Genomic DNA, 17,931 nt, shown 5'->3' on the forward strand with positions numbered 1-17,931 from the left:
ATTATTTGTATTACAAAAAATCTAGTACCTTATCAAGAATTTCAATAGTAGATTTCCTTAAACAGTAAGCTGTCCCTATTCTCCACCACAGGGCATTTGAAATATTAAGCCAATTAGATTTAGTTTAAAATATTGTATAGGCTTAACTATTAACAATGGAAAGTCTGTTAAGGTAACTTCATTCTACATGAATTTTCTTAACCTTTTAATCATACATATTCCTTAAATGAAATAGTGTATTTTGGCATTCGTTGCCAGAATTTCTAATCAGGCTACAGTCGTATATATTTCTAGGTTGCTACTAATCTACAAAGAATTTCATAGTGTGGTATAGAAATAGGGATCTTGTTTTTTGGTTGGTTTATATTTCCATGTCTGTGTTCTCAATTAAATGCAAAGACTGCTGAAATACCTGAATGTCAAAAGTTTTTAATGAGCAGTGAGAGCCACCATATGCATCCAGATCCCAACATCTGTTCCAATTTGTAATTGGTGTAACAGCCTTTGCTTTATGCAAAATGACTGTGATCATAATAAAAATTACTTTTAAATTGCTTGTATAACCATAGATCATGTATGTTATTTTTCTGGTATTTCAGGTCTTTTTTTTTTTTTTAAAACCACTGAGGGACAATTGAATTAATGTGTATGAAGGAAGGAAATAAAAGGTTAGCTCAAAGAGACTTTGCCACAGTGAAAACAGTTTAAGAAAAACAGGAATTTAATTCTGTTTCTAGAAACGAATTGCAGAGATTTAGTAAAAGGGTACTTTGGGGACTAGATTAAGATAGCTGCATAATTTGCAGGGCCAAAAGCAAGATAAAACTGGAGGGCTTTTGGTTCAAACATAGGGGGAAAAAAATGCCTTTAAGGTAATAAAATGTAGTTTTTTCTTTTCTTCCACTGGTTTTTCTCAACTTGTCTTGGTGTTATTTTATTTGCTCTTTAATGTCATTTAGGTAAATAAAAATTAAAAGTTTAGATTACTAGCATGAATTTTGCCATTTATCTTTATATTGTGCAGTGCTAGTTTTAAATGCATATGTGAGCCTTTAATTCCAAAGCAGAATAACTAAAATCATAGTTTGTGTTTTGTAGTTCATATATGCATATGTATTTCATTCTTAGCAGAATAGTGAAAATGTGCAAAACTAACTGAACTTCTTACTTCACTTCTTGATATGTGCATATTCTACCAATACTCTGCCTTCAACTTGCTTCTGAGTGAGCAAGGACTGAAAAGAAAAGAAACTAGGGATTGCTTTAACTTACTCTTTCCTTCTACATCATCATTTTCAATATAAGTGGTTGGTGAACACAGAAGTAACATGTATAAGAGATGATATGATAGGATTCCTTAGTCATGTATTTTTCTTAAAATGCCATTGCTTCTTTTTTCATCAAACTAAGTTCTGGTTTGAATGGAAAGTATGACCACTCTGAGCTGTCTGTTCTCCACACCCTGTTACTCAGTTATAGATGTAATATGCTTACGTTGGTCTGCCTGGAGTCTCGCTGAGCTCCCAGGCATCATGAGTCCTTTGGAATGCTAGGCTAATGGGGCTCCTGAAATGCTGTATGTGAAGGAGAGGAACTGCAGTTATGCATATCTTTATTATCCTCTCTGCTCACATAACTGCTCCATTCCATCAAACTTCCCTTGCAAAACACAAATTCAAAGATAAAAATATTAAAAATTTCAAGATGGTGACAGCAGGTTACTAAACCAAACTTAGGACCCTTTTGAGCATGGGATCCCTATGGGCATGTATGCAACTGTTGCACGCCCATGAAGCTCACTCTGTCACAGTGACCTCATCTAAAAATTGGGGTGGTGATAGGTGTTAGGTAGCATTGCCATGAGGAGTAATTAAGTTGTGAATGCAAAGTGCTGAACAGGTATCCTGCACACAGAAAGTATTCAATACATGGCAATTTCTTAATACCTATATGGCTTTATATCTCAAATAAAATCAGGAAATTATTATTGTATTCCTACTTGGAGACTTGACTTAGGTTATACATTCTTTATAAAAGTTTCACTAAGCAAAATATGCTTTCAAACACATGAGACTCAAACACAACGAATGCTCCTTTATCTGTGTTGTGGTCATGAGGCAGCTATATAATAAACAGGCAAAACTCCGAAGTCTGTTCAAGAGGTTACCTGGTTTACTTTATGCAGTGGTAATTAGTGCAGCAGGTTATAGCAAATAGGGCTATGTGTGGTGTCCAGAAAAAGACAAAGTCTGGAATCAGGAAAGGCAGTTGAATTGCTAGATTGCCTCTGGCTGAGAATATGGTCAGCTCTGTAAAGCCTTGGGCAGAGAAGTCTGCTATTCCAAATTCATGGAGGGGAGGTATTTGAACCTAGGATGAAGAAAAACCAAAGATGTGAGATCTGCCTGAGCAAGTAGGGGTGAACTCTTATTGATTTTAGCATCCAAATGAAACTGGGAGTAGAATGAGTTTCAGGATCCAATGTTACTGATGAAATATTGTAGATAACACCCATCTGTTCGTTAATCCAGGAGAGCTTCTTATAAAATGCTATTTAGTATACCCAAAGTGTATTTGGCTTATTTATATGAATATAAATAATTTTTTAAATATACTTTTATATTTTTATATATTTAATAGACAAATTTAAATCAACCATTCATTTTGGAAACTCAATTAAAAAAAAAGATAATTAGATAAATTGTTAGCTTTTAATTGAGTCAGCACATACTAATTGTTTAAACATCATTTTATTTAAAACCTAAATATTTTTAAAAGAGATTATTATTATTTTCCATTGGCAGAATTTAGGTGAAAATTATAGTAACCTAAAATTGTGACTTTGTTTAAAACTTGTTCATGAAAATGACTGGTTAGATAACAGACCGAGAAGTTATGCAAACAGGATCAAAAAATAGGTAGAGCATTATAAATATTCATATTTCCACAAAAGTGAACAATTTCAGATCATACAACAGGTAATATGCCACACGTGCCTTATGCAAGTAAGATTTTCCTTTTCTGATTTTAGCATCAGGATGACCCTGATAGGATAACAGAATAGATGTGATCTGATTTTCAAAAAAAAAAAAATCTCTTTGCAGAGAAAAGGATTGATGAAATGGGACATAAAGTCTGTGTCTAACAATATTCTTTTAAGTCCTCTCCCCTACTCCTGTCCACTTTGTTTTAAAAATCTGGATTTAATTTTCTTTTAAGACCTTTCCCCTACCCCTGTCCATTCCATTTTAAAAGGCTGGATTTAATTTTCGTTTTAAAAACGGAACGAATCTGAACAATATTCAGGAAGTATTAACTTTTCTGAATTCCTGGGTCCTCTCATCCACTGTGGTTACAATGACTAAAGCCAGGGAACACTGAGTCAGGACATGGGTGTGCTGTCGCGAGTACTGCTCGTTCTCAAAAAATTTTTACTGATAAATAATTTGTTATTCTTTCCAGATGCAGAGCCTAAATATCTGATTGTTGTGCGACCTGCTCCTCTTCCAAGTAAAAAGAAGTCATGCTCAGGTATTTTTCACTTGTTTTTTCTTTTAGACCATTTTCATCTCTTTTTCTACCCATGAAGACCCAGTGCCTCAGAAGCTTTAGGAATGTAGATTAGAATATGTGATTTGCACAGCAGGCCCTGGATCAACAGATTAGCTTAGCCTGGTGGTAAAAACTACTTGGGATCCTATCCCAGCACCATCACATACAAACTGCAAGATGGCAAATTATCGAACCTCTCCTCTGCCTCCTTTCTGCTGCATAATAGTGTCCTTGTGAGGATTAAATGAGTTCATGGATATGCGACACCTAGGACAGGGCCTGGCCCAAGGCAAGTGCTCGCTGAGAGTTGCTCCTGTTAATCTGTCTTTATTTTGCAATGTATGAACCCATGTCTTTCAGATTTTAAGGGCAACGTTTGATGTTTAACCTTTGCTGAAGGAGACTGTTTTCCTTTACATGTGTGTTCAATGAATTGGGACTTAGGTTTTATTTACTCTTGATCTCTCCCTTCCAAAGCTCTTCTATAGTTAAAATTGAGGAAGGACACACCTTTCATAAAACAGCTACGCAAGGCTCATCTTTCCAGGGTTAGGAAGTCTTAAAACAGGAATGTAGATACAATGTGAATAAAAAAGTAGAAAAATTTTACATGACTAAAGGGAGATTAAAATCCTTCTTGAAACTGTCCCAATTTCTCTACTAAAATTTCTTCTCAGATCAAATAAGGAGGCCATTGCTATAAGAAAAAACCAGTAGAAGCTGTGAATATGCTTTTACCATCTGGTTTCATATCTTTCTAACTCTGTGGATAAAGTTGATCTTGTTTTGCTTTTCTTTTTCATTTTCTAGTATGAACTGTTCTCAAAATAATTATTTCCAAATCATACTTATGTTTTAGTATACTGGATGTCACACTAAAGATCTTTTATTTTGTTGTTATATCTTAAGGAATGAAATTGGTGGGGAGCATACAAATCTTCAAATATACATACTAAATGGGCCCTTGGCAGCAGTATGTTCTGCCTTCTAGAATTATCAGCCAGGCCTGGTTACCAGAAATGAGTTGCTACAATCCCCTACCCTACCAACCTTCTGTTGTTTTCCACTTCTTTTAAGTGAAGCAGTAAATGGTCAAACATTTCAAAAAATACAAATTCTTTCTGACCTTTTATATTATCCCAAAGTGCAAATTTCAACCTCTCCTTACAACTTGTTAATAATAGTTGTCCAGGCAGCTTTCCATGCACTTTAAAATAAATGTCCTCTCAATATTTCAAGACTCTATTTAAAATATATATATAATAATAAAATCAAGAAGCGTAAGTCCAATTCTATGGGGTTCTGACTTTATAGTCACGGAACTTTTACTTAATGCAAATATGATTGTGATACAAATATATAAGTCACGAGAGTGATTATATCTTAGCAGCAGAATGTCATTTCATTTGGGGCTTCTATGACACTGGCCTTGAAATTATTTTTTCTTTGTGATGACTAGCTCAGGAAATTGTTTCATCTTGCTCAGGATATAGTACCCCACCTTTTCTTTCAGGCAACGGATATAACTTTTGTTTTTCTAATCTGCATTTGAGAATGATGTGATGATTAATGGATTAGCTTTCATTCATTTTGTTTTTGCATTTACCACATAAATTTTAATTTACTCATTTTTATATTAAGATCCAAACTTAAACTTAGTGAAATAATTACTTGATGGTCATGTAAGCCTTAGGTTCCCTTGGGAAAAGATAATGTATCTTTAGTCTCTAAGTGGTATTATCTTCATACTTTGTGGGCTAAACCAATAATGTAATAAAAAAAAAAAAAACTAATTCAGGAGACCTAAATTTGAGTCTTGACCTTGCTTTTGGTGTGACCTTGGACACCCTTGAAATTTCTCTGGGCCTTATTTTTCATCCGTAAAATGAGATAGTGGTATCACATTAGTAAAGATCAACTTAGGGGTGAAAAATGGCATAACAGAATCACATCAGGTAGTTTTTCAAACCGTATGTGCCCCTCACCCTCATTTCAGATTCTAACCTGCCCCTACTTTGGGGGCCGGACTTGGACCCTTTGAATCACAATCATACAAGGTACTATTATAAGTAGATTTGGAAAAATTTACTGAAAAGTATAATTGCATGTTTACAACCAAGTAAGCAATAACTACACTAGAGAATTATTTCAAATATCTTAAAAATTTTAGCTTTGTTACAGTGAGGCAATTTGTCACCACTAGATTATGTCTATTCTGGTCTTAGAAGGTTTTTTACTAGAATAACAATTTACAGAACTTAAATCTGGTAGAAGCCATAGTATTGTCTGTCCCACTGTATCAGATTAAGATAACATAAGTTCTTTCTATAGCAAATATAACACACATAGTATCATAAAATGAAAGGAGGAATCCAATGGAAATACAAAGCATATGTGTTTTATGCTGGCTCTATGTAGTTTTAATAGGTCTGCTATTGGATTTTTATTTTATTCACTCTAATGTTTTATGAGCTAGTATTGGTTTCTATGATTGTGGATCTTTCTAGCTCTTTTTCACTGTTCCCATTCCTGCAGTTTCTAATATTTTTTAAAGTGAAAATGTCCACCCCTCTATATACTTGGAAGAATCTACAATGGTTTATCAGCATCACTCAAGGCATTGCCCAAGTCCAGTGAGTCCCACTGGAACAACTGCTTCCTGTATTATTTTTGCCATTCCAGCATAATTAAAAATGTGTGCACATTTTCCACTTAGATACTCACTGTAAATAATATTCTTTTCACAATGGTATGATGGTGATTTACACTTCTGAATAGGATTTTTTAAAAAATGAATATAACCTAAAACATAGATGGTAAGTTTCTTAGATGTCATTTCACACCTATTCGCAGTCCCAGAAAAAAATATAGGTGTGCTTTTATTTTGTCTGTAAGAGAAATGAAATGAATGAGTGTGCATGCATACACACATATATGTACATGTGAATATATATATATATGTATATGGAAATGTGTGTGTGTTCATTTCACTAGTAATAGTCAAGACCCGCATATTTATCCCTAACCCACAAGAAAATAAAAACTAGATATAACTGGATATAGTTTATATGCATACATTATATGCATATGCACATATATGCACATGTATATACACACATACACATACATACATTTGGTTCATGAATAAATTCATTTTCAAAGAATTAGTAATATTTGTATGCTATATAAAAAGAAAAAAAAATTGGTACTGTCATACTCTCTATTATTACCAAGTCATCTTTATGCATTTTGCCCAATCATGAAAATATACTAGATGTTACCAGAATTAACCTGTATGTTACCTCCATAGGTAAAACACGCCCTCGCAAACCTCTTCAGCTGGTGGTTGGCACTCTGACACCAAGCTCAGTCTTCTTGTCCTGGGGTTTTCTCATTAACCCACAGCACGACTGGACATTGCCAACTCACTGTCCCAATGACAGGTAATTCACCATAATGGAAGACTTTATTTTTCATCTGAAAATTAATGCTTGCTTTTAACAGTATTTGTACATGCTTTAGAATAATGCGTAAATATTAGGAATGGCAACATTTACAATCATCTTTTAGCTGTCCAGCCTATTCTGGGTGTGAGGGAAATGAAAAGACTTAATTAAGTCAGAAGCCTTAAGGGAATTATTACCTACCTGAATAAGAAACATATGCAGGTATTTTTTTCTTTCCAAAGAATAAATTACTAAGAAGAATAAGCCAAATAGCAAGTGGAGTGTATCAATGAGAAGTGTAATAAAAGCTCAGAGAATGAGGCAGAAGGCAATTAGAAAGACTGGTAAAAGTTGGAAAGGTTGATCTTGAAATGGAAAAGGATAAGTCTTTGATCTGACAATTGAAGAAGAACCAGAAGCAGTAGCTCTCATGGTGTGGTCCCTAAACCAAGCAGAATTAACCTCAACATCACCTGGGAACTTGTCACAAATGGAAATTCTGGGGTCCCACTCCAGACCTACTGAATCAGAAACTCTGAGGATGGGGCCCAGTCATCTGTCATTCAAAAAACCCTCCAGGTGATTCTGATGCCCACTTAAGTTTAAGAATCAGTGGCTTAGAAATCTGGAGAGATGCACACAGGGAGAGATGTAGGCAGAGGAAAAGCACAGCTGGAAATGATGCTGTCATTTTCTTTAGCCAAGCAAAATAAGAAAAATCTAATTATGTTTTTCAATTACTGCCATTCATCCACCCAACACATGCATTTGGAACTGTCTATGTGCAAGGCACTATGCTAAATGCTGAACCATAATTCTAAATAGGTTATAGAATATCATGAATATTTACTACATTAGCTTCACAATTCAAAACCTAGAATCCGATAAGCATTCAAAAATTTCAAGTTTCAGCCAAGGCATTTTACTTAAAAAGATGTTTTATTTTAAATATATTTAGTGATTTTTTACTTTTAGAAGTTGTTTCCTTCCCTTTTTTAAAATAAAAAAAAAATTTTTTACTTAAGTATAATAAATCCAGTAAAATGCAAAGATCTTAGGTATACAGTTTGATCAGTTACAAAAAGTTGCATATAATCATGTATCTTACATCCCATCCAGAAAGTGAACATTTTTATCATCCCAGAAAGTACCTTCCTCAAGAAGCAACCACTGATTGGATTTCTATGACCATAGATTAGTTTTGCTTATTCTAGAATTCCACAAAAATGAAATCACACAGTATGTTCACTTTTTGTGTCTATTGTCTATCATTCAGCATGTTTTTGAGATTTATTCATAACACTGCATGTATCAATAATCAATTTCTTTTTTTAAACCTGAGTAGTATTTCATTATGTAAATATTCCAGAATTTTTCTGGTCTCTTGCAGGTAGACACACAAATTATGACTTGTTTTTGGTTATTGTAAATATAGATTTTATAAACATTTTTGTATAACACCTTTGTAGACATATCTTTTAATTTATCTTTGGTAAATACCTAGAATTACAAGTGCTGGTTCATAGGAAAGATGTATATTTAATATTTTTTTGTTTTGTTTTGTTTTTGTCTAACTCTTCCATTTATACTCCCACAAGCAATGTATGAGAGTTCTGGTTGCTCCACATTCTCACCAGCATTTCATGTTGTCGACATTTTTTATTTTAGTTACTTTAGCATAGCCATATCTCATTACCATTTCTATTGTACTAAAGTATTAAGAACTTTTTCCTGTATTTTTTGGCCATATGTCTATTTTTTTGTAGTATTTATTTTTATTTGTCTAAATTGAACTAAAAAGGCCTTTAAAAATGTTTATGAGTCCTCAAAAATACCTTTCATATGACTTTGATTAAGAAATCTAGACTAAGAAAAGAAAATATTTCCCTTCACTTGTCCATTTTATAGTTTTGAAAGAAGAAATTCTTGGGAAAAGACATGTAGAGGATGTTGTCAAAACCAAATTTTTTGAAAAATAATTTTGAGATGTTTCAAAAAATCAAATATTCCTTATTTCACCTACCACTGAACTCATAGTTTTTTTGTTGTTGTTTTTTTGTTTTTTGTTTTTTGTGTTTTTTTGAAAATGGACTCAAATAAACATACTTTCTTGTGATAATTCCAGTTTCTGGTGGATTGGTCCAGGGTGCCAATTCTGAGAAAATAAACATTTATAGATGGCTTTCTTTGAAAAAAAAAAAAAAGATTTATTAGTCTCTCACTGAAAAATAAAGACAAAAGGAGAGAAGATAGGGAAATGAGGAAAGGGAGAGAAGGAAATTTGGTACACTTGTAGCAAAACTAAGTTTCAGTAACCTGTGAATTCATACAGCATAATTTGGATATGATTTCCTCCCCTGTCCTCAAGCCTTTCCTTCAATTTTACTTAGTCTTAGGGACACTTCCTTGAAAAAAATTTATCTAATGACTGATTATAATTGATAGATATTGTTATGGTTTGACAGCACAAGAGATAATGAATGTGGAGACAAGTAGAGGAACAGGGGCCCGAGTTTTAACCAAGGCAGTTGACTCAGAGGCCCAAACTCTTCAGGCCATGTACGTCACCCTTGTCCACTGGCACATACACCCTGCCTCTGTTATTCTCATCAACTAGATAGAGTTATGGCTGTTAAATCACAATATTTAAAACCAATAATTACACTTAGAATAAAGGTTTTTGTTTTTGTTTTTAAAAAAAGAAAACCTCAATAATAGCATGTCAAGATGCAAGCAAACTTTCACACTTGAGTGAGAGAATCGAGGTATACTTGACAGAAATAGGGAACTATTAGGATATGACTAAAAGAGAAGAATTAAATAGTAATGACTAAAAGCACTAGGAGTACTTGTGGATTTCAATCACTCATGCCTCCTTTCTCCCTAGTTAGGGTATTTAATAAAGAGCAGACATTTTAAAATTTTTGTGGTGTTCGAGACAAAATAGTAGTCCCTATTTAAAGCTCTGGAAATATCGTATTCAATATAAGCAGCCAGATAAATCTACCAGAACAACTCTAAATTTAGTGTAATTAGAAGCAGAATTGTAGAAATTTACTCTCTTATGATCAAAGCAGATTTTTTTCTTAGAATTTAGACTAGTAGCTTAGAATAAGCAATAGTAGTTTATTCTCAAAAATTGGAAGGCTAATACAATTGAAGTTTTTCTTCAGGAGTGTCTTCTTATAAAACCATTGAAATCTGAATGCCTTTGACCTACTACAGAAATACCGACTGGTGTCATTTCAATCCATCGAACTCTTACTATTTGGCAATCTGTGTAAAGTCTATGATTTCAAAAAGAAGTCATTTCACATTGCTTTGTTGTATAGCCTCATTTGTCCTATGCAAATGCAGATACTTTATTGGAAAATCTCTTTCTTTATACTTTGACTTTGGACTTTCTATATCCTGTGTAGTAAGTTTCCAGTGAGAAAACCTCTGTTTTTTGTTTGTTTGAAGTTTGGAAATATTGATGAAATGTTGCTTTACCCTTGTGGTTACATGTTTCTATTTGCATAGGCTCCATAGGGGTCTCCCATGTTTTTCTATCCTTTTCTGAGTTCACACTGGAGAGTGGATGCACTTAATTTACAGTTTTTATTCTTAATAAACTTTAAATGCACGAATGTCCTCCATTTGTCCACGATATATTGAAGGTCAAAAGAAAGCTTTCCAAATTGGCTCAGATAAAGAATAAAACATGTTTTTAACCAAAATTTATTTCACCATTAATGGCTTATTTTTTTCCTTTCCATGTTTCCAGCTTGTTAAGTCATTTAAGGTTACTTTAGTTTGTGCTCCTTAAAGTTTTGCGATACATTTAGATATCATTTTCATGTTTTCTAACACTTTCATATTATACTTATTTACTCTCAATATAGAATGAAGACCCTTCTTTTTCACAGTCCAGAGAAGGCTGTTGACTTTTTGTTTAGCTCCATGTTTTTAAGTAGCAAATTTTCTCACTTGATTGAGCTCAATGCCTTGTTACTCATTTGTCTTGCCAACTAAAATTTTAAGTTCTGTGAGGACGGAAACTGTGCATCTTAACCATCATTATCGCACCGGTCCCTGGGCTAGCGTTGGACACATAGTAGGCCTTCAGTAAATATATATTGAATGAATGAACAGTGACATGTCAGCATTTTTACTTTTATATCTTACCATTACTTGAAACTTAACACTACAACATTGAACTCATACTTTTTCTCTTGAAATATTACCTCACTTGTCTTATTACTTTCTGAAGCACCATAATCCTCCCATAATTTGAAACATAATTATCTTTCATCTCCTATAACTAACGAGCCCCCAAGTTATACAGGCTTTGCCTTTGAGAGGTAGCTATATCAGTCTTTTTATCTTCTACTTCTCCATTTCCACATCAGTGATTCCAACCCAGACACTTCCTGGATCCCAAGAATTGTGTCCTGGCTACTTTTCATTGCTCTTTTCCCACTCCAATCCATCCTAGTTCCACAATACTGAGGAAATTTAGACTACCCACCATCAGCTTACTCTTGCTTCATCCCAGATTTATTTTTACCTCTCCTTCTCTTCTTTCCAAGGGACAGATTTCTGACTTCAGGCAGTGCTCATCACCACCTCCCTTCCACATCCTATAATCCTTTTAACATTACCCCTTTGCTGCAATTGGTGCCCTGCTTTTTGCTTGCAACCAAGCATTCCCTACCTGAAAACAGAATCTTCTGTCAATCCTGTTATATCTTCCAAGCTACTTTTTAATATCTTTTCTTAGTTCCGAAATTTGTCGGAGTGATCTGCTGTCACATTTCTGATTTCTACACTACCCATACTGTCTTTATTCCCTTGCATGGCTTCCATCCTTTCTACCATTCCATAGCAACTTCTCTTTGTGATTATCTGTGATCAATAAATTGCTAAATCCAGTAGAGTTTTCTCAGTTCTTATTCTTTTAAAACTCTCTGAGGAATTGTTGGTTGTACTCCCATTTTTGAACTCTTTATTTTACATTTTTATTTAGATTTTCCTCTTATCCTCTTTTTCCTCTTCTCTGCTTTCTTGTTATCCTGCCTCCCAAGTATGGAATAGAGTTGTGTCCTTCAGTCTCTCATCTGTGTCCTGTCTTTAACTGTCACTTCAACATAGAACAGTGCTTGTCAAACTTTAATGTACATATAAATTATGTGGGAGACCTTGTTAAAATGCAGATTCCGATTCCATAGCATTTCTAAAAGCTCCCAGGAATTGCCGATGTTGCTGTTCTACAGAGAACAGTAGGAATGGCAAAGGTATACATGACTTCCAACACTGAACCTCTGACCTTGACCCACTTCCAAAGTTCTAAAACTATATTTTAGTTGCCCATGGAATATTTTCATTAGATTGACCAGATAATAGTGGTCAGAACCTCCAACTCATACTAAATTTATATTTTCTACGTTAATAAAATAACTCCTTTTCCATTACTTTAACTTCCCTCTTCTCAAGTTTGAAAATTCAGTTTTGATTTGTATTTACACTTTCCTTGGCACCCATATCTCATATGGAGTTTAGTCTCATCAGTTCTTCATTGAAATATAACTTTGATCTGTTCCTCTTTTTCCCTTCTTTCTGATTCCCTTCATGATTCATTCCTTTGTTATTTCATATCTGGACTACAGCATCTTAAGATTCCTCTCTCTGTTTTCTCTCTAATTCTTCCACTGCTGATAAATCTAGCTTTCTTCATCACTACTCAACTTTATTCCCTTGTTGAACCTCCACCACCTTCTCGCTGCCTGGTAAAAGAAATCATAGACTCTATCCAAGAATCTATCTCAAGGAATATATGAGTCATGTTCCTGACATGAGGTTTGAGTCTCCACTACTCTGCTTTCCCGGGACCTGCATAGCCATCCTGCTTTAAACCACAATACTGCGATGGGATTTAAAATGCAGCCTGGCCACTTTACAAGTTCCGGCTGCAAGATGCCATGCCCAGCCACCCTCAGCACTCTCTGCTTTCATCCTGCCTTTTAAAGTTATATTCATATATACATCTATTTCTCTCACTATATTGTGAGTTCATTTTGAAGTTGTGCATGGTATTCCACTCATCTTCCATCTCATTAAGAACCTGCCATCGTGTTTTAAAATAGTCGATCTCAACAAATATATACATTAATAAGCAAAAGGAATGTCAAGAACAAGCCTTAAAAATCTAGCCAGTCAATTTAGCCCTTGAACCTCCTCCGTAACATCTACCATCTAGAGGTCACAGTGAATATCTCCAGGGATGGTAACAGCATGAATGTTAAAGGTACAATTCTGGTCAGATTAACCTAAGTTATATTCTATTATTAGCTAAGTGGCCTTGGGCAGGTTTCTTATATGCTCTCAACCTTGGTTTTCAATAAAGGTAATAATAGCAATATATAATAAGCTTGTCAGAAATAAATGAGATAATGCTGTAAAATGTGGCTATATAAACATAGTGTCTGGCATGCAATGAGCACTCAATAAATGGTACTTATGTGTTTGCTGTTAGTCTTGTTGTTTTTGATATTATTTACCTTATGTTAGAATGGCCATTTCAGACAAGCTATTCAATTTAAGATAGCACTAAAATCACTAGCAACTTCTTTCTTTGTTGAGTTTAAGCCAGCCAGCAGTAGGTGAGTAAGAGATTTTTGACATGGTCGACCAGCTTGAAAATTATTGCAAGAGTCCAAAGATAATATGGACCTTAACTGGGCCCTTCAGTGCTACTTAGGAATAGAGAAGTGACAAGGACAAGAGGGATCATGCAGGGAAACATAAACTAAACTTGAAAACAGAAGAAATCTGAACTCAATGAAAATTGGAACAGGTTTGGGAAAGAAGATGAGTAGATTTTAAGGTAGTTATGAAATTCATGGAGGATTACCTTTAAGAAATTTTATGTTAAAAGATAGTGGCAGGGGTAAAAAGCAAGCATCAGTTTTATTTTTGTTTTGATAGAATGGAAAATATTCAACCATCTTTTAGACTCAAAGAAAGGTCCTTGGAGAATCAAGAGAGACTGGAGAAAGGATGGAATAAAGAAAGGAAATAAAGTTACCAAGACTATTATTTTTCAAAAGAAAGAAGGACCCTGGAATCAAATAGAGGCAAGGAGAGAGAGAAAGGGAGAGAGGGCAGAATTTATATCAGCAGTTATAGTCTCAGTAAGGTAAGAAGTAGAACATTGACAAAGGAGGGTCAGGAAGTGTCCTTTAATGTGAAGAGTGCAAAGAATGTGTGAAATAGATGTTTTACGAAATATATAGTAGCTAATTACATAGAAATAAAAGCATTGCTGAAAAAAAGTATGGCAACCCCATAAAATGGCCAACTATGTACATTAAGCCAGGCTAGTTTGTGAAAGGACTAAATTTATTTTGACATTCTTTAATTTTTTTGCTTAGTATAATTCACTGGCAGGTATATCACAAATTTTGTTGATGGGGTTTCTATCCTGTGTTCTACCTTTGTATTTTATTAGAATATAATGTCTGATATTTAGCTAGAACATATTTTTAGAAACAGAAATAATCGCAAAGATTATGTAGTCCAATCCCCCTTTTGCAATTGAGAAAAATGATGCATAAGTGTGCAAAGAGACTCCTCTGAGGTCCTGCTGCTAATCTGCAGCTGACAAATATCCAAGTGAAACCACTACCTGCCTTGTCTACTACATTTTGAGGAGCTATGGATTTCTTTAAGCTATAAAAACAATTATTGGTAGTATTGAGACTTTCAGTGAAATCAAAGCTCAGAATAATAACAATTGAACCAAACATTACCCTCAAAAGTTTCTTACCACTTAATTAGGATATGAGAGGTTCTTGTTCTTAAAATCCGAACTGCTAGAACCAAGCTTTCCGGAGGTCTGGTCCGATGACATTCACAGGCTGCTACCTGTTTTTTTAATAGACTTATTGCCTCTCCATGCACTTGTGCCTAAATTTAGTCATCCACAGAAAAAGATGCAATCAGTGTTTGAGCCTGGATTTTCTCAGACAATAATGGGAAATCCGATGATCTGTTATGGTGAATGCACAATAAAACAAAAGATAAAAAGCCTTAAATAATGCTAATACAAGAGTAAACTTCTTGCATTCTGGGTAATTTTACCTGTCTTTCTTCATCTCCTTTTGCCAAGCACCACAGTAGAAAGACAGTCCAGTGCAACACAAAAGATATTATCCATTTGCCTGGCTCTGTCACTGATTATCAGACTTCAGACACTTCCCAGCCTCTCTTTTTCTTTCATAGTAATTCTTGCTCTGCTTGTTTCAGAGTTTATGATATGGATAAACTGAAATAAATTTTAAAAATCTTATGCCTTCCACAAATATACAATTTATTTATTATATTTTCCTTCCATTTACACTGATTCTATAGGAACAGTGAGTTTTGGTAAGTAAAACCATATGCACTGACACATTGCAAAATATAATTATAGACCTAATGGCTTAAATCGGTATATTATGGTGATTGAATAACTGGCCATTTAGAACAATTGTATTCTAATTTAGAATGACCCTATGAGCACTTAAATATCCATTCTATTCATTCCAGAAATATTTATGGAATACCTACTGTGTGCTAGGTTGTATAGCACTGTTTATTATCATAAGGCCTATATTTTGCTTTAACAAGGAATCTTTATAGCTAAGTAGTCTCGTTTACTATCTATCTGTTTCATAATTTAGACCTTACATATATTATATAATCATCTAGTAAGCCAGTGTTGATGCAGGTAAGCTGACTAAAGCAGAGGAGAAGGGCTGGCTGCCTATACATTTCAAGCAGTACAGTAGTTTGTGACTAGTAAAAATGTAAGTTGAATGTACAAAAATATTCCCTCTCTCTCTGTACTTATTAAACTATAAACACTCTCTGCTGACTTCATGGGCACGCAGCCAGTGCATTTGCACAGGGTCCCCCATTTAAAATGGCCCATGCTTGATTTAATGCTCTACTCTCACTGTCTTCAAATTCTTAATCATTTTTGAATAGGGGACCCCTAGTTTTTATTTTGCAACGAGCCCATCAATTTTACATCCATTCCTGGCCCTTGTTTCCAGAGATTCTGGGTAATTCTTTCTGTATCATCAAGAACTGTGCCTGGTACTTTGAGAGTGCACAATGAACAGTTTTAGCATGAGTAAATAAGTAATTTTTTTAAAGCTTTACATACAAGCAATTGACCTGAATCTTAGTCCATTTAATTTTGCTAGGTAGGAAATGGAAGGGAGGTGCTAAATTTTTGAGAGAAAATATAACACATAAAAAGAACCTAAAATAGCTTGACAAACCCCTGTTTCCATTATCATACATGACAGCTGTTATTTTGTCCTATTTATTTTAAACGTCTACTTATAAATAAAAAGCAGATAAAGTTTATATGTTATCTTTACCTTTAATCCCATTTATCTCCCTACCTGCTTATTGGGAGCCAAAGCACTATCACAAGCGTTGTACCCTTCCAATATTTGTTGTCCTTTTACAACACCAGGAACAATATGTAGTAACATATTTTGCGTGTTTTGATATTTATATAAATGACATGAAACTATATGCATCATTTTGTAATTTGCTATTTTCATTCAGTATTTTGTTTGTAAAGTCTATCCATATTGATACATGTAGCCCTAGTTTATTCATTCTCATTACTGTACATGGTTGTGATAAAATCCCCTTTCTTGATCTGCTGTCTCACTTAGGCCATTTAGAGCAGAGCCAGAGGAGTCTTTGTCTCCTGGTTCTGCCATTGCCACTAGTAAAAGTCATTAGCTGGGTGATGTTGGACAAGTTAAATGATCTTTCCAAAACTCCATTTGCACATTTGTAAAGTGGGATAAATAACTTTTACCACTTAAGATGTTGTAACAAAAATATAAGCAAAACCTAGCATGTGATAAAAGTACAAAGAAATAATGGTGGGGATTACCATTACTTTGCTATGTGTATGTCTGAATATTGTGAAGCCCTAAGCAAATATGTAACAGTGATCTTGAATTTACATTGTTTGATGTGACTAACAACTTGGCTGTTAGCCTTATTTTTTATGTTTTTAATAATAAGAAAAATTTCATCTTGAAATGCAGTCCCGGTTGCATCTTAGAGTTTCAGGTTTCTCTTTTACAAAATTGAATGATATTACCTCTAATGCAGCTTCCATGGAACGAAGGGCTTAAATTCACAGTTATAAAACTACAACATTAAGTATTTACTATTTTACATCTATGTTCCTCTGTACACATAACAGGGGGAAAAAATGAATACCTAGAGTTTTCCCACTTTCATTTTGCAAAGTAACAATGATAAACCTGAGAGGTCTGAATTCTGTCAGACCATAATTGTGCTAGTACATAGTGTCCTACTTTGCAATTAGAAATTCAAATTTAAGCACATGTTAAGATATTTTTAATGTTCTCTTAAATTTTTAAAAGAATTGAAATAGAAGCTAATATCAATTATAGCCTTTGGAGTAGATGAGAATCTATGAGGTATTAAGAAACTCGAAAAAAAATTCTAAATCTCCCTGTGATTTTAAAGTGTCATGTTTCTGTTTTTCAACAGATTTTATACAATTCGCTATAGGGAAAAAGATAAGGAAAAGAAGTGGATTTTTCAACTCTGCCCAGCCACTGAAACAATTGTAGAAAATCTAAAGCCCAACACGGTTTATGAATTTGGAGTGAAAGATAATGTAGAAGGTGGAATTTGGAGTAAGATTTTTAATCACAAGACTAATGTTGGAAGTAAGTACCTGGAACTGTTTTAATAAGCTTTCTGTACTTTTCCTTTTTTCTCTAATTATGAAATTTTTTTATTATTGTGTAATATGACGTAAGTTAATTCCTATCCTGTAGTATTTGAGAAAACAAAAAGTGAACAGAATTTATTGAGTATTGACATTTCAGAATCTTTTTTCATA

The 17,931-nt window shown here is 34.1% G+C and overlaps 1 protein-coding gene across 11 annotated transcripts in view; it reads left to right on the forward strand.

Annotated features, from left to right (window-relative positions):
* LOC107510804 (ABI family member 3 binding protein) overlaps positions 1–17,931 on the forward strand; it is a 221,433-nt gene that overhangs the window by 74,638 nt on the left and 128,864 nt on the right. For all 11 annotated transcript variants that reach the window (XM_016144711.2, XM_036218492.1, XM_016144713.2 and 8 more), the window contains exons 3-5: positions 3,463–3,531; positions 6,863–6,995; positions 17,574–17,755. In XM_016144711.2, coding sequence (XP_016000197.2) covers positions 3,463–3,531; positions 6,863–6,995; positions 17,574–17,755 — 384 coding nt within the window. The remainder of the gene's footprint in view (positions 1–3,462; positions 3,532–6,862; positions 6,996–17,573; positions 17,756–17,931) is intronic.

The sequence above is a fragment of the Rousettus aegyptiacus genome, unplaced genomic scaffold (assembly GCF_014176215.1).
Source record: "Rousettus aegyptiacus isolate mRouAeg1 unplaced genomic scaffold, mRouAeg1.p scaffold_m13_p_4, whole genome shotgun sequence".
NCBI lineage: Eukaryota > Metazoa > Chordata > Mammalia > Chiroptera > Pteropodidae > Rousettus > Rousettus aegyptiacus.